Source organism: Acanthochromis polyacanthus, chromosome 7, assembly GCF_021347895.1.
Source record: "Acanthochromis polyacanthus isolate Apoly-LR-REF ecotype Palm Island chromosome 7, KAUST_Apoly_ChrSc, whole genome shotgun sequence".
In the NCBI taxonomy this organism is placed as follows: Eukaryota; Metazoa; Chordata; class Actinopteri; family Pomacentridae; genus Acanthochromis; species Acanthochromis polyacanthus.
Genome location: NC_067119.1, coordinates 16252355 through 16275393, shown reverse-complemented (window position 1 = coordinate 16275393; position 23039 = coordinate 16252355). Strand labels below are relative to the sequence as shown.

Below are 23039 nucleotides of genomic sequence, written 5' to 3'. Positions count from 1 at the left end.
GCTGTCTGGCCCCAAGGTTCGTCAAACTCACAGGAGTGGAAGGGTTGTTCTAATACTATGCAAAGAGTGTACACTTTATTCCCCTTTGGTACTGTTGCATCAAAACATCTTGCACCAGGTTATCCACAGGAAATCAACAAATATTTTCATCTTTCATTTGTCAGAGCAACGGAAAACAGTTCAGTCTGTAAACCCTGATGAATGTAACGGTGGAAATTCCTTGAAGACATAAAAAAGTGGAAAGCAGGCGATGTAAATAGCGTTTCCATGCTGCCTCTCCCAAAACAGATATGACAACTTACAACCACAGAGGCAGCAGCTGACAAACACACACACACAGCGGGGCCAGACTCACTCTACAGAAGTCTTCCTGAAAGACAAGACCCAGATCAATAAGTCTGCTTTGGGAGGGATTATACCCTACTCCTGGGTAGATACGTAAGTAGCATCCTTTGGCAAAACACCATATTTGTTCCACTCACATGCACCAAGAAGCACTGCTAAAGCTGTTGACAGCAACAATCACAGAGGGGGATAGAGGTGTATTTCACGATGTGAGGTGTGAGAACTCTGCAAAGTTTTGCCCAAAGGGTCGAACACACAGTTGGTATCACGCATCTCGAGATTGGATGGTGTACATAAAGAGCTGAATATGACCAAATTGCAGCCGTTCGCTAACCCTCCAACGTGAGGATTTCTAGCTCTAGCTCTATCTTTTAAGTTTGGACCAAACTCAAAGAACGTTATAATACACACGAGGCCTGAAAAAAAGCAGCACTATTTGACTTGAAAGACACAGAACATTCAATTATATGTGTGACATTAAAACATGACTACAAGTTACAGATTCAGAAATGCTGTCTTCCTTCTCAGCATCACTTCTGCCAGCTGAGCTTGTTCAATAACACCAACCAAAGAAAAAAAGACACAATGTGTCACTTTTAATTAGCCTATCAAACTCTATTTGTAGAAATGTCACACAGCAACATTACTCATTTTGATTGCATTACAAATGAAAGCAGACTCTGTTAGGAGCAGCACATTAATACTTCGCCATTGTGTTTGTTTTTTTAACATTTTATAAGCCAAATCATACTTATCCTTATTTTTTATACTGAGGAGAAAAAGAGACAGAGAAAAGGACAGAGGACAATTAGGTTACCATTAGTCCAACAAAATACCTATTATTATAGAAAACACCAATAATTATTGTCAGAGAAACATCTGCTCTCTGCTGACACACACACATACACACACATTTGTCTTGTTCACATGTCTTGGTTTAATTTACCCTCATTAACTGAACCACTGACTGCACATAAACGTCTCATTTTACAGACATCTATGTCAAAAAATTACATTTTTGCCTCCTTTCTTGTACTTTTTGTAGTGTCTTCTCTCCCCTCAGCTACCCCAGTTCTCTCCCACATAGTCAGTGCTTTTCATCGTCCATTGTTGTCCTTGACTGGAACGTTTCCAAGGTGCTGTCACCCTTCCACAAGACAGAGGATCAGGAGACACACAGATATATTCTTCCCAAACTGTGGCCACGACGAGTGCATCTAAAAAAAAGCAGGCATGCTCAAGACTTGTCACTGTTGCACATGATGCTGCCACCGCCGAGCAGCATGGTGATCTGCTGAATTATAGTCCCCACAAAGAAAGCAATTACCATGTAGCTTTCTCTCTCTTTTTCTTACCTGCAGCTGACTTTTTTTTTTTTTTTTTTTTACAGTTGGACAAGTTGTGTTGACAGTCATGAGAACAGGACCACACATACTGTGGTGTGGTCCTGGTGTGACCACGCATATTGTGTCACTTTTGGTTGTGGCAAAGTGCATCTTGTATGGAAACTGAAAAAATGGGATCAAGACTAGTATTTCTCTCTGGCATTAAAGCAGCTATGCTCAACATTTTTATTTCAAATTTGGATCACTTGACTACTTGCCTGTGTTTCCCTTGTGCTCTATGTGCTCTTTTAGCATTTTTCAGCTCATGTTTTGGTTTTTCAACCTGTGATTTTACTGTTTTAGTTTGTTCTCACCACTTGAAAAGCTCAAAAAACTAACTACTATGGGACTAAACAGCAGACAGATCAGAAGAATGTGAACATAAGACTTTTTTTTTTTTTTACCAAATAGACAGAAACACAGCTGCAAATGTTGCTCTGAGACTCCTGAATGTGAAACTAATAAGTAACTCACGCATTTAAAGCTGGAATCAGTTTGACAGACACCGTAAATATTGTCATTTCTGCCATTAGATCTGATAGTTCATGATTCACATGTTATTGAACAAATTAGAAATATTGACTCTTAACTACGGGGATGGCAGAAGTTGACAAGTAGTTTGATTCTCTTTTTTTCCCCCATATTTGCACTGGCAAATACGAGGACACTGAAATGATTAAACACAATTTGAGTCTGTCTTGCACAACATTTTTTTTTTTTTTATATCCATTATGTATTTTCTGGAGAAAGGCAGGAACAAATCATGCTCACTGAATCATTAAATTTGTGTTACATATATTTGAAATGATGAGCCATCTCTCCCATTCAGCCTGATAATGACCTAGTTATCACAGCCTCTCGCACACTAAAGCCAGGGAAGGACCTGCAAGGGTGGCTGGAAGACAGACCGTGGTTGTTGGAACTCATCATTGTACAGAGCGATCATCCTTGGCCTCCAAGCGTTGGGTTGTCCTGCTGCCTGTCCTCATCTCTCCATTGAACCGGTTAGCTTCAGCACTTATGTGCCACATACTGGTATTTGTTTTTTACAGTAAGCAAATCAGACTTGATTTCTGCAATTTGTGAACATTTCATATTTGTAATCACACACCTGAGCGCCATTCAGTATGAAGTTTGCCATTGATGCCACAGTGAAAACAGATGCAAACTGATCTACATTCATCATGAAAAATAAAATGCTATTAACTTATTTACAAGTACTGATCAACTCCAAGTTAGCATTCAGTTACAGCCTTAATGAGCTACCTTGTCCCCATGTCATTTTGCATGGAGTGAAGCTACAATCTCCCCTGGCTTTGTGTTTTTAAACCACTCCTGTGCAGCTTAAGTTTAATGTGCAGGCTTTGAAAGGAAACAAAACATCTCCCATCTAACAAGATTCACATTTAATTAGTCTGCATGTTTAACTAAACAAAATTTGATCCGTATGCTACTCTGCTGGTTGAAAAACTGCATTAGATGTGATGAAAACCCTTTCAAAATCCCTCGAGATGAAGTGAATAATGCATGGTAGCTGGGATAAGAATCTACCTCTCTGCTTTCAGGAAAACTAACAATTTAGAGAAACAAGTGTTTCCCTAAGCAACAGCAAAATTGCAATTTGCTGTTCATTATCTTGCAGGTTGAGAGAAATAAATTAGTCACTCAGTGCTGCAAGACCGAAAAGGAGTGTTGCTCACCAACACATTTCTCCAGACTTATAGCAGTGCCATTAGTTCTCATGAATGTGAAGTGTTACCTTTGTGTGTGGCTTTCCATTTTACATGAACGCACTGCCCACTCTAATCAGCAGTCTGCTTAACAGCACTTCCTACTGGTGGAAATGGCTCATTACAGTTAGATCTATGCAATAGAAAATTTGCAATGATAGCAGTTCAAAAAAGAAAAAAAATCTGCAGGACACAGAAGAATGTAAAGTCTGGTCTCGGCTACATGCTACTTTTAAAGATCATGAACTAAATTTATCCAATTAAGGCCAAGAACCCCCCTTTCCGAAAGTAGTCTTTAACCATACTATCGTTAAGTTCCAATCTGCTCTGAAGTTGCATTTTAAATCTTGCACCTTTCATTTTTGCCACTGCTTTACTTCATTGAAAATAATAAGAGTTCCACAATTCAAACAGACAAAAGCAAGACAACATGTTCAAGGTACATTGACAATTTATTTTTATATAAATACATATAAAACAATATAAACATTCCATGTCACATATTTTACAGTTTTATTCATTGGTATAAGGAGGAATTCAAAAAGAAATTAAAAAACAAAGTTCACTCACAGTTACATGTATTAGATATCTGTAAACCTTTGGTGTTAACATGGGTTTTCACCTGAATAAAAATGGTGGAACTCTTTCCACATAAAGCTGGACCCAGTGTCCTCAGTCACCAGAGGAGCAGAATGTTACATTCACTTCTCAGTTCGAGATCATCATAACTGGTTATAAAACTACTCCACAGAGCTAAGTCCAAAGGCACCAACTCCAGCCATGTCAAGACCTTGTTAGCCACAGAGTTTCAACATAAAGCAAAAATATAAAAAAAAAAAAAAAAAAAAAGCAGGCAAGAAAGGCTGCTCATTTTCTGCCTCAATAGCTAAATAGTGAAACCGATGTAATTGTGTGTACTGCGTTTTGTAACAGTTTTATTTTGCAGTATGTCTCAGTAAAAAAGTAGTAAGACTCTAGCTAAAGCTCTGCTCTGGATCCTATAAGAACCATAGTGGTCCGTCAGGCTTTCTCTCGGATATCCCTGTCACAACATTGCTTCATTGGAGAATAAAGTCAGGAGAATAAATTGATGCCACTTTACCATCAGCAGCAGCTGTGACTCAAGCCATAGAGATGGGGGCATGCATGTGTTGTCAAAAAATAAACAAAAACCCGGCTCTGCACGCATGTAACCATTTAAGACCTTAACGCCGTGTTTTTAAAAAAAAAAAATGTCAACATGTTAGGCCTAGTGAAATAAACAACCTTTAACTTTTCAGTGCACAACTTTTAAAAAATAATAATAAACTGGATTTCCTAAAAGTCTTCTGAGGAGTAAGATCAAGTCACAGAAATAAATAAAATGATCTTCGAGTTAGAAGCTTTTTGAGGAGAGCCAGTATGGCTGTACAGCTGAGGGCCTTGCAGTGGGACCATAGGTGAAGTCTCATCAGTGTAAATGGTGAAGACGTGAAATAGTTTCTTTAAGCCATAGTGCAGCAGCAAAGGATGGATATTTTGGAAATCTCCATAGCAGAACTTGGGGTTCACCTTCAGTATAAACAAAAATTCAATAAAACCCTTCAGCTTGGTTCAATAAACTTCTTAAATATAACTTTGGTCATAATTTAAAGATTGTCTTTTGCAGTTACACGTAAAAACAAAGCAATCAAAAACAGACTAAACAAACCGAGGTTAAATCTTGAGATTACCACAGTGGTCTGCTTACGTAAATGAGGTCAACCCCGAAACCCCTGATAAACCTGAGTCCTGCGTCACTCATCTTTTTCTTGACCTGCGTTTCCATTCATGACTCCGTTGGTGTGGTGTGCCCAAGTCTGAGCCTGCAGCACTTTAGGTAGCCTCTTGCCCTTGGTGTAGGCGTGGTACCAGAAGTTGAGGAAGAGAAACAGGAAAATCAGGCCGTACAGGCCGATGATGTAGACAAAGATGGGGAACTGGTAGGGGCAGTCTTTGAGGAAGAAATACTGACAGATGTGGCTGGTCACCATAACAAACTGGATCTGGGGAGAGAAAGAAAGAAATGGTTGACTAACAAAACTCAACACAGGCATTCACGAAAAACAACACAAGATACAGTCTTGCATCAGAGGACTCAACATACCAGCTGAATGGTAGTGAGGTATTTCTTCCACCACAGGTACTTCTGGTACTTGGGGCCCATGGCAGTCAGCCCATAGTAGGTGTACATGATAACATGGACAACGCAGTTAAGCAGAGCATGGAATGTCCCCAGTCCACCTGCAACAAGGAGTGGAACAGGAGTAGCGTCAAAATATATACCAATAAATCCATGTCATAGAAAATACTGCTTGTGCAATAGAGAAGAGAAAAAGGGCTGTACCTGCAGCAAAACGGACACCAAACCACCAGGTGAAGGGCATGATGGAGTGATGGTAGACATGAAGGAATGTCACCTGGCTGTTCTTCTTCCTCAGTACAAAGAAAATCTGAAAAGGGACAAGCGTTCAGAAGAAGGGTGAAAAAGGAGGGTCGGTCTGAGTAAATCACAAACTGAAAAATGGCAGATACAGTGTAATCAAATGGGAACTGTGCCTCTTACCGTGTCCAGCATCTCAATAAACTTTGAGAAGTAGTAAAGCCAGCATGTTGCTGCCATCTAGAGGAAGGAATTGAGAGCATTTTAACACTGGTTCAGCCACCCAAAAGCATTTAAATCTTATGCATGCTCAGTGCAAAATGTAATGAGATGCAACATTTGAGCAAAGTCTGTAAAAGGTGGAACTTACCCTTATGGCCTGTGGTGAATTTGAGTAGTCAACCAGATCACAGCGAAAAGAGTATCCCGTTCCCCATCCTGACATCACAAACTAGGAAAGAAACAGCAAAGATTACAGTTAGTCATGAGCAAACAGGGCTGTGAAGCAAAATTCATAAAACAATTTAACCATTTGTTTATCTGAACAACTTGTAAAATTATTCTGTCATACAGTAACCTGAGGAATATTTCATATTAATCATCCTACTGAGAGGGAAAAACAAACAACTAGCACTGGCATAACAACTATTTGCTACTGTGCTTTAATTAAAGAGCTAACAAAACATACTACATAAACACAATAAAACATGTTGTGCAAAATCACTAAATGACTGAAATGAAATGTGTCTCAACATGAAAGTAACAGCACAGAGAGAGATGAAATGATACCTGCTGATCTGGTTTAACTGCAGATCAATGGTTCACAGTGAGAAAAAAAAAAAATTCCACAAGACTGCCTGAGGAATGTGTTATGGTTTTGTGAGACAATACAAGTAGTAGTGATGTTTGCTCACCTTGTGAGCCTGCGATATGCTCTGCAGAGTGAAATCCTACATTAAAAGAGACTTGAATTCCATGTCAGCTCGGCAAAATGACAACTTACCTCATAGCACATGTAGAGCGAGAGAGCGACCACACCGAAGTTGTAGACGATGAGGACTCCTTTGAGGTCAAAGGCTTTGCGGTTCTCCATTATTCGTGGCCCCAGCGATGTGACAAAGTAAATGTATGCAGCGATGATGATCGTTTGAGGGAGAGGAGACGACATGAGCAGCCAGTCCTCCGTCCGCGAGTCTGCAACAGAAGAGCATTGGCATGTTTGCGAGATTGACAATGTTCAGATACAAAGAAAAGAGTGAATTCATACACAGAAACAAACCTAGAAGTGACAGTGTCAGGTTTCAAATTACATAGGCCTTTACGCCATCAAGTCATCTTGAATGTTCCTGAACAATCAAAGACTCACCTGCATTTTGGATGAACTCATCATAAATGAGTGCAGCAGAAGACTTAATATTATCAAATTCCATTTTTCAGAGCAGATTCTTGCAGTTCACCTGTGAGGAGCAAAAGCAAAGATTGGGATGTCAGTTTGGACTACATGTCAGTGGTATTTGTGTCCAAGACTGGAAAGCCTCTGTATTTAGCATCTTTAAAACATGTATGAATATTTAACTAAACAAAGTGGGAAAAAACCCCACCATTTTTACAGGATTTTGATTTGGGAGTGAAAACAAACAAAGGCACTATTAAGCATATTAATGACTACTATATCCTCAATGATCATTCTAAATGCTAAACAGGAGACTAACAACTGTACTAGATGGACAGAAACCAAATGTGACATGAGCTTTACACTGAAACCAACAGTGCACAGCATCACTTCCTCAACATGCAACCAACATGCATGGTATCATTTTAAAGTCTGAATATTTGATGGTTACAGGTCAAAAATAGCCTTGCATCATATTTGTACAGTACACTACACTGGCTCAGAGACTGCTCTGTACAAGGGGGGGAGAAAAAAAAAAAGAAAAAAAAAAAAGGGCCACTCCGCCATTCTTGGCTCCCTTTCTAACCACTGCAAGCAGACAAAGCCAAGAGTGTGAAGAGAGTACAATGAGTAGCAGTCGGTGTCTCTCGCTTATCAGAGAACGAACAACAGCGTCCAGAATAATTCAAGAAAAACAAGTTTCCCCATGTTTTAAAAAGGACTTAGGTGTCACAACAAAACCATGCCATCTTAACTCATGCCATCTTTCAGAATGATAAGAGTAAATTTGTGTGAATGGAAATTGCTATGGTTGGTCAACAACGGCGTGGTAATGGGTAATGTTGTGCAACTATGGTGTGGTATAAAAAAAGTTGTTTACAATTGATTCTTATTGATTGCTATGAGAATCACACTAAATTTAAACTGGAAAATTTTCAAATCAAGATAGACAAGGTAAAATTTATAGGTGTGAATAGTTGGAGTTAATCCATACCTGATGATTCATGAAGGAAATCAAAATGCCCAGTCTGCAGAAGGCAAATGTTGGGCTCAATGAGGAACACCTTTTTAATGACTCGCCCGACTGGCTTATGAAACGTGCCTGTAAAATGGGAATGAAGCCAGGGGGGGGACTTCAACACCTTTTCTTGACAAACCACACCTCAAACACTCAATGCCTCATGTTGTTTTAGTTTTTTCTGTTAAACCCATTGTGTCATTCACCTGTACTCACCTGGGCAAAAGAAAATCTCAGTCCTTGTCTGCTAGGTGGCCATAACCCTACAGGACAAGTTTTCAAGGTGTGTCTACCTAAGGACAACTGGATCATCTACCCAGCATGAGTAAAGAAAAAAAGGCAAGGCTGTCTAGAGTTTCCACACTAATGAAGACATGGCAAGCCTTGACATGCCAATTAACTTTATAGTCAGAGATCCTGATGTAAAGGCTGCTGCTCCCATGGCACACCTATTCATTTTTTCTCCTTATAGTTTGCAATGTCAGCTTCCATAGAGCACAGAGACTAAACGTACATGAGCACCGACTGAAACACTCAAACTCTATAAGTTATTTTTCTCACTCAGACAAACTGCAACAGAAGCTAGACAAAATTTAAGATTATTCCAATTTTAGGATGATTTTAAAAACATATGAGGAACTTGCTCAGAAAAAAAATACCCAGGTGTGTTACCTGCATGTGAATCATCAAAATAGGCCATTAATAATTATTTTTAGCCCGTTTTCCTTTTCATACCACTGTAATGGTTATGAACAACAGGTGACGCAACTGATCGAAAAACAAGACCAATAGCTTCCATCCATCTCACAATGACACGCAGAGCTTCAGGCTTTGTGTCGACACACCTGCGTTCCAACTTTTCCTCCTTTCCTTTCCTTTCTTTACCGACATTCACAGTTAAGTCTTGACTAAAAAGATTTTTTTGGGGGAAACGCATTTACTAACCTTTCAGTGCAGCTGACACTCAATGAAAATCCGTGTAGTCTGTCGAATTGTTTGTATCCAGACTCCTGATTCACCTCCCAACAGGTGTGTTTCCGGCTCCACTCAGACACTGACTGGGCACACGGAATCCGGTCCTTATGCCAGCGGCAAGGGGCGTGGCATATTTCTGAACCACGCCCACCCACCCGCTGATTGGCTGATTTGTGGTTCAACAGGGTTTCATCCAGTTCATTCTTGAGTGATGCCTCATTGAAAACTATGTCAGATTTTGAGTAATGTGTAGATTCGCCTTTTCATACGTAATGGAACAGTTGGTTTCAGTACAAAAAAAAAGAGATCAATTGTTTTAATTTACTGCAGTTGTTTTCCATTGCAGTCCTAAAATCTGAGTAAGATTGGAAAAGCGAATGAATGAAAAGAGGTGGGATTTCCACTGCTTTACTTTAACTATAGACACTTCAGGTAATTTCTTAAAAAGGAGAGTTCTTTGCTACACTAAATTAAGATACAGAAACAGTATACCCAGTATAAAATATATTTCTCAGTCATCCAGGTTACAGGATTTCTAAAAGCTTCAGTAAAAAGCAAATTCACTTCTTTTTAAGTCTTAAGAACTGAAGAAGTCTTTAAGATGAGAGGGGAAAACATCAAGAACTTAAAAGACAACTTGAGTGCAATGCTATTTTTGACCTGTAACCATAACTCTAGATGCTTTGTATGAAAGCTCTTATAACTGAATGTATTTGTAATAATGGTCCATTTTAAAATCATTATCAACAGTTTCGGATGTTTATTGAGTAGCGTTGCCAATTTGTAAAACTGTGAGGTGGTCTGTCAGAGGGAGAGGTTTCAGTATCCGTCCTCACTGCTAGTTTCAGCACGGGAGGACAGTTGAACAAATGCAAATTCGCCCAGGAATGGCAATAAGACAGTCAGTATGTTTTGAATACCTGGTTACTCCCATGTGAGGCTTATGGGCACGCTCCTCTCAACTCAGTTGCAGAAACACACACACACTGAAAAACTTGACACCACACCTCTAAAAAAAGCTTACAAATCCTGCTGTAGGATCCATTTAACCAAAACCTTCTATCAGTATCACAAAATGGATAATAGAGTGTCATTATAATACTTGTGTGAGTGCTGTGAAATGGTGATAAAGATGCATTATTTAGTCTTATATTTTTGCACAAATAATGGCATGTAACCCACTTGAACAGGGAATCACTGAAAATATTAAATTGTTTTGAAACAGGTGAAGAAGAAAAACACCATGAAACTTGCAGTTGGATTTACTTTCAAATAAAAAAAAACAATAAGAATTCTATATCCAATGTACAAAAACACATGACTCTTAACATTGTGCATATTTCTAAAATCAGACAATTATTTATACACTTCATTTAAGGCTTTTGTCAGCTTCAGCAAATGGGAGCAGTTTCCCATCACGTGAAGTATCTCCACTGGTGTCCCTTTACAGTTTTTGGCAGTAATTGCGATGGATGCAGATTTATTTGCATGCTCAGTGACCTTACTGAGTCCACATATTCAAAACACAGACATCAATCTTCATCACTGCTCCATGCATCCTGAAAGGCAGGGTCCGCTGAAGACTGGCCAGCAGCACTCTGTGAGGAATCAAGATATTCAGCTGAGATCGGCTTCTTTGACTACAAAGAACATACAGTATGCACACAAACCACAACCTTATATGGGCTTCCTGTAGTGGAGGAAATATAACAACAGTGCATCCTTGTCAAATGTGTTCATGATTGATGATATCGGAGTTAAGCTGATTAACGTACCAACTAGTTCAACTGGAAAAATACTAGTATATTAATAGGCATTGATTGAATGTGAAAGCAGCGTTACAGAGCAGAGCAAAGTGAAATCAGTGGCAGTACATACTCAGGAACACTGAGATGTCATAATCAGAATTCCTTAGATGATGTACACTCATCTGTGATCTAATTTCTGCCACAATAAGAAGGCAGTGATATGGTTCACATTCCTTATTTTTAAGTTGGTCTAAACTTCTTCTTTAAAATTTGAGAGCAAGATAGACTCTGGATTTTGTTTCCCATTACTTGCATTATAAGGTAATTCTTTAATAACCAATCCAAAGTGGCCGAAACGTTAAAGAAAGCAAACCAGTTTCAGTGTTCATACGGACACCTGATAATTCTGTTACGGCAGACTTGTGATCTTTTTTTGATGCAACAAATTTCCGAATTTTCCTTCATCCAGTATCGTTTCCTGTACCTTATTTTCACGACTCGTCTCTTCTTCTACATCTGAGACACGGAGGACAGGAACCCAAGCCAGAATGTTACAGTCTTTACCTCCACTGTACAGCTCCTACATGCAAACAACAGAAACACTTTCACAAAATGTGAAAAAAATAATCGTCACAGCAAAAACCTTCACCTTTAAGATCTTCCAAAGACATCAGAGGAAAACTAGTGTTAACTAGTATAACAGGGACCAAGAATAATGTAATTAATATGCTATAAAAAAAAAAAAACACCTGTCCACGCAAAGCAAGAGAACTCTTGGGAGACATTGTCAGTGCCATGGGACTGATTATAGTCATTACGTCTGACAAGAAGCATAAAAAAAGGAGGTAAAACACATTTTCAGAAGCACCTGTCCTTTCTCAAGAGACAAGCAGCCAAACTACATTCTTATGGGTCTTACACATTCAAAATCTGTGGCTGACACTGAATGCTGAAAATGCCTAATAAGAAGGGTGTGGATTGGACATCCCTCTATGATGATTACACTTAAGTTATGCAATAATTAAAGTGCTTTCAACACAAAAGGTTATAACGGACAGCTAAATAAACATAAAAAGTGAAGGCAGATTCCTACCATATTAGGCTATTATTAAAGAACATTTATAGAATATACAAGACTAATTATGCCAAACTTGTAACTGATTTCAGGAAACTGCTTTAATTAAAGCAAATATTACTGTTATTTCAATATCCGGCTCATTGTGGGAATGGCACATCCCTGGGGAAATTAGCAAAATAATAAAGTTAATGATTGAAAGTTAAAAATAATCTTAAGCTTTTTCTCCCTACATGTAGGAATAATCTTATTTTAAAAAATCTATATATTATTTTAGAATAATCAAACAAGGACAGATAAGTAGTGCATACAGAAAACAGCTGAAAAATTTGACAATGAACTCTATTTTGTCTTACGGATCGTGCCAAGCGGCAAATTGAAAAGAAAACTCAAAAAGCCAAAGCAAAATGGGCACTTTGGCTGGCCCTACACACGAGTCACTCTCCACAGAACCTCATGTTAAAATGGCCAATTTTAACTCATAAGTAAGCATGTTTACAAAATAGTACAAAATGATACAGGCGATTAATTGTTTAAAAAAAAAAACTCACCTGTTTAAATTCTATTAAACGTATACATTATTAAGGGTGTGGCTGCTGTGAGTGACAATAGCCGCAGCTACCACACTAAGCTTCAAAACCACTCTTCAAGGAACCTGTAGGTGATGCCACAGAGGGTTCTTTTGATACATACAGTCAGTGGATAGTGCTTGTTACTGTATGTGTCATATGTATGTTACGTGTACTACACTGTGACATTTAACTCAGACATTAACGGTCTGAGACATGTCCTGTTATTTTAACACACCTGAGTGTATTGCTTTTAGTCATCTTTAAATTTGTATGTTAATCCTTTTATTTACATGACAACTTTATTTCACAATGTGCATGTGTAAGACCCGTGAAGCTCGCAATGCTCACAATTCCATCCGTTAATTCTACATGATACCAGGCACCGGGAGAGTGTTAATGATGATAGTGAAACTAAAGTCAGACTGTTCTCACTCTAATAATGACAAGAAAAGGAGATAGCACTGCTTTTGTGCAGTGAAAATTCAGCCATGCCAAGTTAATTTATTTATATAGCACATTTCATACGACTGATGGAGACTCAGTATGATTTCTGCCAATAATATAGACTCACAGCCAACATGGAGGCTCAGCAACAACTTGCGTCTCACAATAGGAACACCTGGCTTTGCATTTATAGCAGCAAATGTTGACTTTACTATGCTACCTATCAGGGGAAAGTGGCTCATTTAAGACAGCCATGGCGATTGCAAATTTCTAATAGCTCCTACTGCACAGCTGGTTAAATAAAAGGAAAAGACGGTAGACAGAGAAAGGCTGGCCTGAATCCTCTAAGCATACAGGAGACAAACCAGACTTGACTGGGAGAACAAGCAGACATACATTGGCAAAACATAAACAAACTGCAGATGGATGGGTAAACTCTCACCATTGTGGGCATTGGTGCCTCTTACCTGGTAGTCTGGATGAAACTCACAGCAGTCAACATTGTTATAGTGACCTCTGAGCATAGTGACCAGTTCTCCTGTGTGGAGGGCATACACTGCAACTGAGCTGCCGCATGGCACAAACACAAACTCTGGGCTGCAGCCACGTGACACGGTGAACTGTAGCCTTTTACGACTCTCGTTGCAGACCTTCCCATAATTTACCTGAAGGATATAAAAGTGGAGAGACACAAGACTCAGATGATGTGTGTATACAAGGTCAAATGTGAAATGCTTATTACACTGAACAACATGAGATGGGATGTTTGCTGGAAGAATGTGAAGCTTTTTTTCCCCAGTGTGGACAAATGTATCCATTTGTATTAGTTAAGACTCTTAAAAACTTTCAAAGCTACTTATAAAAAAGAGAGGACAGGAGGTAAATGCAATCTTAAGGCCTTATGGAACAGAACCGAGGCCATAAAGCATGATGCATTTTCAAAGCATTCATATCATCGTCATTTCATACATTGTAGCTCATTTTTCCAAGACTTCCAGAGTCCCTGAGATCAAAACAAGTACAAATAAACAAATCATGCCACCTTTAAAGAACAGGATTACTAGGCATAATGTTACTGCATTCCTTTTATGACTCCTTTATTTATACCAGAAATTCCCACTACATCAACATAAGCCGAGTCTGATCTTTAAGTCACTAGTAGTCTTAGATTTGCTGCAGCCTCAAGATGTAAAAATGCCTACCATGGCAACTGCAGCATGAAGCAGCAGAGCAGGAAATGAGGACAGGAGGCTGAGAGAGCCCAGGGCAAAGGCATAGTTTGCCCAGGCATTAGAGTGAGGGCCTATTTCTGTCATGAGGGGTTCTGTATCAAGTTGAACATGCAAATATCGCATGCAAATATTATTATTTTTTGTGTGAACCCAATGCTATGAAGTCAGTCAGGGACAAAGTACCCATTCAGGCTGTTGGTTGATCTCTCTGCTCTGATTTCTATTTTTCTATTCTTTTCTTTTGCCACGGACAAAACCAAAAGAGTCACATATTCATTCCTGAGATTCCTTTCAGAGCTGTGATGTAAACAAAGTTTTCCAATTAGGTCAACAGTGATTGATAATTGGTTGTTAATTGTTCCTGTTTCATCTGTACATACTGATATCCCAACTTAATTATTGCTGACAGTATCACTCTTTGGGGTAACTCCTATTTCTTGATTGATCCTTTAAAAAGCAGCATTTGAGACAATACTGATGTTTAGGGAAAAAAGCATTGGCTACTATGAGCGACAAAACATTTGTTTTTTACATGAAAATATTAAGACAAGTATACAAGATCCCCAGGCACAAAATAGCTAACTCAATTTTAGTGCATTTTGGAAAAAAATAAATGACAACTTTCAATTTTCTTTTATATTCACCACAAAATCAAGGCGGCCTCATTTAAATCTGGAATTGAGAAAGGCAGGAAACAGTAAAAATCCTGTCTAGCATACACAGGAAGGATGTGTAAAAATTTAAAAACAGGTGTTACGTGGTTGTTGTTCTGCCTGGTTAGAAACTTGTGCAGTAGCATTCAGTACTGCCTGCAGATACTTCAAAGTTTTAAAGGAGCCCAGAGGAGAAAGCACCAAATAGACTAATTGTCATTCAAGCTTAGACTGAAGCTTTAAGGATTCCAACTCTAGTAGTCTATTTACACCAGTAGTCCATGTATGTTTCTGGATATTTTGGACAACTGCAACTGTACATAAGTGCTAGGAATTGCTTCAAAATCAGTACTTTCTATAATCAAATCAAATCAGATAATCAGCACCAAATTGCAGATATGGTTAACCTTTAGTCTTTTTTTTAAAGTTATCTGCTGGGACATACTCATTTCCCCCCTGTAGACACTGATTTCCAGCGTAACATCCTGTTACAGTCACTGCACATTACCTGCCAAGCACCAAAGCACAAACACAGACAAAGCTGAACATAATTAATGTAACTTAGCAGCTAGGCAGCAACCAATGCTGATTTTTTTTCTCAGTAGTTTGTACCGACAAAAACATCCAACAAGGAGTGTTGATATTGGGCACATTTTAAGCAGGTGGTCAAAACACGATGAGATGTGGTGGGTATATACTGTATTCACTTGTTTCTTCTTCTTTCAGGAGTCTGTTTAGGAAAATGCAAATAAAACATGCATGCTACAACTGTGGTGTTCAAAGTGTTTATTTCGGTACACTATGAGTGCGAAGCGTGGTAGAGTGTAAAATACACCTTACCAGTGTGTTTTCTCCACTGGCACTATTCCATAGTCTCATCCGGTCATCAGTTCCAGCAGTGAGGAGGTGGAGGCCATCACCAGTGAAGCATAGGCCATTCACTCTGCCATTATGGGCTGTGTTTACTGGGTAGAAACAGGTAGGACACAGCAACAGAGCATTTGTCATCTCTTTCCACCATCACTGTAGAGGTTCTGCACTACTACTATCTATCCACCAAAAAAATCCTTTCAGTCTGTGGTTAAGGCGCTCTGTCTTCTATTATTATGCAGTATAATAACTTAAATTAACTGGTTTGATTCCAGTCTAGTTACCCTTTAGGCATCTGTCCCCTTGGCTTGAACACAGAGCCTTCACACAGAAACAACAGATACTGTATGTGCACTATGTTGACCTTTCCTCCAGAGAAACTCTACGCTGTACTAACCTGAAAAACCTGAAAGCTATTATACATTACAACTGAGAGGATTACGAAGTTACTGTGTTGCACAATTAAGTTTTACATATATTCTTTGAAGTTATCAGGAAGGCTACTTCTGTGGACCGAGAGTAATGTGTGCCGCCACAATTATTCAGCTCGTATAGAGAGGTATTTCAGGGTTTGCATGCACCTTAGCTTCTATTGTTTGTTCTGCCTATATCATGTCTGAGCAGCACCACTGTAAGTTAACGGCCTTATAGTGGGGGATTAAAGGGACATGTTGGACAGTGACAGGTAGATTGATGTGGTACAGGAAGGCATTGAATTGTTACCCTGTCAATTACACTTCACAGGGCTGCCAAATCTTGTCACAATGTCCTTCAATGTCTGTATTCCCATTTTCCCTTCGCTAAACATAGGCTGTAAGATCTACTAAAAGTCCTGCCCACTCAAGATAAATGAGGAAAAGATGCTTGAAAATAAGCAAAAACGGGGAGGTAACTACCTGCCTCGGAGGACGCTTTCGACTTGTCTCCATTGTGCTGGTCCAGAGTGAATAGACTACCCGAAGCACGGCGCACATCCCATACTTTCACCTTGCTGTCTGCGCTTAGAGGGAGAAATTGGGGAATTATTTGTGTTTGATTACGACACTAACAAGTGCAAAACAAGGTGCAAATTCAGACTGATGCGTTTCATCTGCTGCAGACAAGTGCCTGGAACCTCGTGTTTGTTTTAAAAGGTCAATTTTCTGTTGGGAATTAATACGTTGCTCCTAACAGAATATCATATACTGGTCTGTGTGCCTGTCTGTGCCAGTTGTTTTGAAAATCACTTACAGTCCAAAGGGACAGAAGCACACTGATCCCAATGGGTTAATTAGCAGGTCTAATGTGGCATAAAACAGGTGGGCACTGTATCTACCATATGCTGCACTGACAGGGCTACTAGAGTGCCACAGTGCCTATCTAGTAGTGATGTGGTACCATTATCCTTGACTCGGGGTTGCAATGTGGCCAGATGGCTGGGAAGTGAGATGACAAGAACTGCTGGGACGCAACATGGTGGGGACTGGCCTGTACCTGGCATTATACTTTGATGTGGCTCTGAGGACAAACTAGGCTACAGTTTCAGAGGCTGAATCTCCACAGGCAAGAAAGGCAGCAAACAGAGCTTACCTGGCACTGGCTAAGATGTGTTCGTATCTGGGCGACCACCGCACAGACAGGACCTCTCCTCTGTGACCTGGAAGGGCAAATAAGCCATTGTTTATCACTTAAATACGTGTGCATACATGTGTGTGTGCGAAGGAAAACAGCTGGCAAAGTAAAAGAATTCTAGTCCACTGACCATGAAGAACATGAATTCGTGAGCCGGACTTCAGGTCACACAGTTGGATTTTAGGGTTTTTGGTGCCAACTGTGAAAAGGCATAAAACCAGGGATAGTAAAGAGAAAGGACATGCAAAGCAGCCATTATTGTTGGTTTGAAACACTGAATAAACAGAATAATAACTTATAGTTTACTGCTTTTACATTCAATAACACTGTTTCAATCCAACATTCCCATTTATCAATATTATCAAAATTTAAGTTTATCTTAGTATACGTATGTGTCAGTATAATCGTTTACAGTGAGAGAATTGCTGCTGAGACTGCTACCCGCAGAAAGGAAAAAAAAAAGGAAAAACAGGTTTTCACAGACAAGGTGTGGTTACTATGAAAACTTACTGATTTGAACGTCTGATAAACAGAAGCTGACACACCTGGTATGAAACACGGGAGGTGGGCAAGTTAGCTGGTAAAATTTTACCAAACAAGGAATAAGATGAGACTGCTGTTAAAGTCTAAACAGCCCAAATTATGCTGAATTAATAAGTTATTAGTGTTTTTGAGGAAGATTTCTTTCTAGATGAAGTAAAAGAATTGGGAAACATTTGCTACCTGCTTGACTAGCATCTGTAACACCTCTGTGAGGGAAGGACATGTTGAGAAAAACAAACAAACAAAAAAAAACAGACAGAGTGATTGTTTCTGGCCTCGAAACGGGAGTGTGGAAGGGAGTGGTTTGTGAACATGTGTGCACATTTAGGAGATGTACTTAACAGGCATGAGTAACCTGTTGGTCCTGCTTGGAGGCACTGAAAGACCAAGATTCCTGTGATGTTTCTTCCCAGAAATCTGTCCATTTGTAGCCAGCTTTTGCCCTACTTCTGTCCCCTTCAGGGACATGTCACTTTACAACTTGGGGGTACAAGGCATAGGGTGGTGTCTGCAGTGTGTTGAGGGAAAGCACGTAACACAATGCTTGGGGAAATAACAGAAGACAGAATAACTAATGAGACTTTTGTCCTAAGTTCAATGCTCCTGAGCACACGATGAGAGAAATGTGAGAAGCAAACCCAGCTGGTTTGTTCTGCGTCATTAAGATCAGCAAAAACTGTGACTGCCTTCACACCCACACCTGCGATGAGACTGTGCTTCCTGGCGATGGGGGACAGGTGGTGACTGTAGACATTGCCCTCGAACTCAAACACTTCAGCAGGCTGAATAATCACAATGTGGGAAAAAGAGAGAGAGATGATCAGTTCAGATAAGGCCAGGTATGGCAGAAATTCAGTTATCTATGTAGTTTAGTTAAGGCTCGGTGTGTGTGTGAATGAAAATCTAATTTTAGGACAAAATACACAATCATGGCCTTAAAATTTAACAGTGCTAGAAATTCGTCTGAGTTCAGGGACAGAGTTCACAGAATGAATTAGATAAAAATAAAATGAGTAGCGAGGGAGGGCACAGCAGCTCAGAAGGCACCTCATCCGAGCAGCAGTGGTGGTTACAATGCAAATTCTTCAGCAAACATAAAAAGCCTCTCTGTGCTCCATCTGTCAGTGTGTGCCAACACCAGCACACACTTAGCCAATGGACATTGACACAGACACACACACACACACACAGACACACACATACACATGTGCACACACAGAGGAGGCTCTGTTTGCATAAAAATGCCACACACAGACATACACTAAGTGCTCAACAATTCAAAACACACACTAACGTACAAATACACAGTCACACTAAATAATTTAATAGGTACGAGTGAGTGTGTCTGTGGGGAGACGGAGAAAGAAATACAGAGTTAAGCAAATGAAAGGTCGGTGGGTTCTTTTCTGTCCCTTCCCTGACCTTTAGAGGTAAGCGTGGTGCCAGTGTAACTCTAGCACAGCTCTGGGCCTGCCATATGGGACAATGTGGCATAGAAAGGTAGAAAGCATGAAGCAGAAAATAAGAAACAGGGGAAGATAGTGAAAAGAGCACAAGGAGAAAAAGTGTGGTGGAGCTTTTTATGAGACCATGAAATGCAATGCATGCTCTTGGTTCCACAATAAATTCTATCTTTGTTAAGTTTATATTACAACACTGAGTATTTGTTGACATTGGCTCTAATTCAGTCCATACCACTTTAAACTTAATGTACCCACATAATGTGGAATAAACGTGGTTAATAAGTCTGTAGGGGACAAGTCATACCTTTAATGTCTCGGTGTCCCACACTTTCATGGTCTTGTCAAAGGAGCTGGAGACAAACATCCCCGTGTCGTAAGGATACCACTGGACTGTCTCTACACTGAATCTGTGAACATACCGACTTGATCTAGAAAAAATATGACAAAGTCACACAGAGCAACAGCAGATATAATCTGATATGACTGTTTAGACTGAGGCCACATTGCAACAAATTAGATGCATTTTTGATTAAGCGCTTCATATTAATGCTGACAAAACCAGATTTAATCAGAGAAGAAAACATATGATTCAAACCACTTTACGTTTATGTGCAATATATTATTACACCCGACAGTCAAGTCTGTGACAAGCCGAAAATGACATGCTACTCTAAAATCTCAATGGGATGCTACCCTCTAGTGGATGAAGTTAGTATATAGAGTAACATTTACCGGCCGACTGTGCAGACTGCCTTGCAGGTGTACTGTGGTTTCCCACTGTAGTTCTCCAGGTCATATATAGCGATTACTCCATCTGCACCTCCAGACAACATGCTAAACAATGGAAAATGTTAATTTCACATTGTGTCATTTTAGTGATCCTATATAGCATTGTCTTATTCAATGATCTGTCCGTTTGGTCATTTCAATGTCAAATCTAAGAATGGAGTAAACAGAATTGTCACAAACAGTGAATTTTGTTATCTGTACACTGGGAAAAAAAACATGTTTAATGGGTCCCAGCTGTAAGCTACACTTTCTGCATTGGTAATATCCCAATCATTGCTACAGTGTATTTTGCATTTATCACACATCCACAGGGAAGAGTAATTTAGTAAATGAAAAACTGTAATAAATGAAGCCTATAATAAGTAGACTTACTATTTGCCCTCGATTGCATCAATGTCAATGGTATTAATGCCATTTCCATGGATTCGGTCCACATCTCTATCAGGATTCAACTTCAGACCGAGGACCCTGAGGCGATACAGAAGATGGAAGATTTGCATCACTGGGCTTCTTAAGTGCTTCACATAAATATTTAATATCCATTATCCTGGAAAAATAACTCAAAGAAGCCTTGAATGTTGTAAAAGAAAACTAATTAGATGCAGTTGCATCTAGTCATATAATAAAGTTAATCTGGTAAACACTAGTCAGTCAAGTTTCTCAGATATAAAATTTGGCTTAGTTTAGGGAACAACTTAAAGCTTGTGGATATTCATCAAACAAATTTAGCAATCTTACACTCTTAATAAAATACAATGTGGATGACTATCTGTATGCCGCTTAATCCTCTGTCAGGTCACTGGAGCCTATCCCAGCTGACTTAGGGCAAATGTAGAGGACACCCTGGACAGGTCGCCAGTCTATCACAGGTCCACATAGAGATACAGACAATCAAGCGCACTCACATCCATACCAATGTATAATTTAGAATCACCAATTAACCTCAGGATGTCTTTGGACTGTGGGAGGAAGCAGAGTACCCGGTGAGAACCCACACAGACACAGGGAGAACATGCAAACGCCACACAGAACAGTCTCAGGTCACAAACCTCACAGCTGTGACGTGACAGTGCTAACGACTGAGCCACCGTGCAGCCTAATGTAAAAAATATAACCACCAATACTGAGGACAAATGTTTTTCTCATGGTCAGTTTAATGAGGCTTTTTTTTGACAAACAAAAACAAAAGGCTTGTATGTCAAAGTGAAAATAGATTTCTATAATGTGGATTAATTAAAAATACAAAATGTAAAAAAAAGTGATTGCATAGTATAACTCTCTTTAAAGAGACTCATTTAATTCAAAACAAGTCACAAGTGAAATGGAGATCATCCAAGTGCTGTGGTTGTGTTTAAAGGAAAGTCAATCGGAAGAAAGTCCTTTGGTCTGATGAAACGAAAATTGAGCTTTTCAAGCCATCAGACATCGTGTTTGATGGACACAGAACATTGTACATCATCAAAAACACACCATCCCCACTATGACGCATGGTGATGGCAGCATCATGATGCATCTCTGCAGCAGGCCGTTTAAGGCATTTCCAGAATTTCCCCCCAATCAATAAATTATTTCTATTCTATTCTATTGCTAGAGGGCAAACTGAATGCAGCAAAGTACAGGGAATCCTAGAAGACAATCTGATGCAAGCTACAAGGGAAGTGTGACTTGGGAGAAAATTTATTTTCCATAAAAACAATGACCCAAAGCACACAGCCAAATGTACACATAAACAGATCAAACAAGGTAAATGTTCCGAAGCTGCAAAGTGAGAGTCCAGACATCAAGCCAACTAAGAATTTGTGACTGAACTTGAAAAGGGCTGTTGCACGATTCCCCTGTAACCTGACAGTTTTGCAAAGTACAAGGGAATAAAATTGCAGTATTCAGATGTCTAAGGGTGATTGAGACCGATCTACACAGATCTGAAGCTGTAATTGTAGCCAAAGATGCATCGACTAAATACTGGCTTGAAAGGAGTGAACACTGACACAGTTGCTTAAATTTACCATTTAAAAAACAAACAAACAAACTGACATTATCTTGTACAAATCTGTTTTGACTTTGAGAACAAAAAGTTATTTTGGAAATTCTTGTCAAAAAAACAAACTATACTGAAAATGATTCAATACTGAAAAGCAATAAAAGAGGGAAATCAAAGAAGATTAATGCCTTTTATAGATACTGTACAAAACCTTCATATATTAGCGGTATAATTTAAGGTGTACAGTTTAATGAGTTAACCAACCACATCGCACACATGAAATAAATGCATCTGCCATTTTTTGTTGATTATGAAACCGTTTTCTATGGACACAAGATCTACTAAGACCCTCAGGACACAACAGCTCGTAAACATATGCCCCCTGAATTTACTGACACTTGTACTGACATTCTCTCTCACCTTCTTGTTGACTCTGCACGTCTCAGTCGCAGGGGATCATCCAGACCAGCCTGTCTTGCTGTCAGAAACCCCAGCATTGCTTCAGCCTGAAGGAAAAATGCTATAAATTTTGAAACAGAGCTATTTTTTAACCTGTTCTAAAGTTAGCTAACCTAGCTCTAAGGCTAACATGTTACCTACAATGAAGTGCGTTTCTAATCCACACTAAGTCTCTGCGCGTCCCACAAAGCATTACGTTGTACCTACAGTTCCATAACGTTTAGATGAGCTTGTACAATCTAGTACGGCAAATGTTTTTGTTATTAAATGCTCATTTTGCAAAAAATCGACTAGCTTCGTCACAACTCAAAGCAATAAGTTGCCATGTTGGATTGTATTGCTCATTCTATTA

General features: G+C 39.4%; 2 protein-coding genes across 2 annotated transcripts; both read right to left on the bottom strand.

Annotated features, from left to right (window-relative positions):
* Positions 1–4690: 4690 nt before the first annotated feature.
* Positions 4691–9469, bottom strand: elovl7a (ELOVL fatty acid elongase 7a). The gene is made up of 8 exons (XM_022205065.2): positions 9218–9469; positions 7228–7318; positions 6865–7055; positions 6232–6312; positions 6045–6101; positions 5826–5931; positions 5586–5722; positions 4691–5484 (listed from the first exon to the last, which is right to left on the bottom strand). Exons 2-8 carry the CDS (start codon positions 7289–7291, stop codon positions 5236–5238), a joined length of 885 nt encoding a protein of 294 aa, XP_022060757.1. The 5' UTR covers positions 7292–7318; positions 9218–9469; the 3' UTR covers positions 4691–5235.
* Positions 9470–10493: 1024 nt separating this feature from the next.
* Positions 10494–23019, bottom strand: ercc8 (excision repair cross-complementation group 8). The gene is made up of 13 exons (XM_022205062.2): positions 22829–23019; positions 22649–22734; positions 20620–20715; positions 20191–20292; positions 19763–19886; positions 18696–18777; positions 17583–17651; positions 17411–17477; positions 16738–16841; positions 15812–15936; positions 13554–13751; positions 11480–11575; positions 10494–10845 (listed from the first exon to the last, which is right to left on the bottom strand). The coding sequence occupies exons 2-13, from the start codon at positions 22723–22725 to the stop codon at positions 10780–10782; spliced, it is 1206 nt and encodes a 401-aa protein (XP_022060754.2). The 5' UTR covers positions 22726–22734; positions 22829–23019; the 3' UTR covers positions 10494–10779.
* Positions 23020–23039: the final 20 nt, after the last annotated feature.

Excerpts from the sequence above, each read along its gene's own strand:
- elovl7a (XM_022205065.2), bottom strand. The coding sequence starts at position 7,291 with ATGGAATTTGATAATATTAAGTCTTCTGCTGCACTCATTTATGATGAG. Across the intron at positions 5,723-5,825 it reads TGGTGTCCGTTTTGCTGCAG|GTGGACTGGGGACATTCCAT; the intron begins GTACAGCCCTTT and ends TCCTTGTTGCAG. Across the intron at positions 5,485-5,585 it reads ACCTCACTACCATTCAGCTG|ATCCAGTTTGTTATGGTGAC; the intron begins GTATGTTGAGTC and ends TTCTCTCCCCAG.
- ercc8 (XM_022205062.2), bottom strand. The coding sequence starts at position 22,725 with ATGCTGGGGTTTCTGACAGCAAGACAGGCTGGTCTGGATGATCCCCTG. Across the intron at positions 17,478-17,582 it reads ACGAATTCATGTTCTTCATG|GTCACAGAGGAGAGGTCCTG; the intron begins GTCAGTGGACTA and ends TTGCCCTTCCAG. Across the intron at positions 10,846-11,479 it reads AGACGAGTCGTGAAAATAAG|AGTGCTGCTGGCCAGTCTTC; the intron begins GTACAGGAAACG and ends GATTCCTCACAG.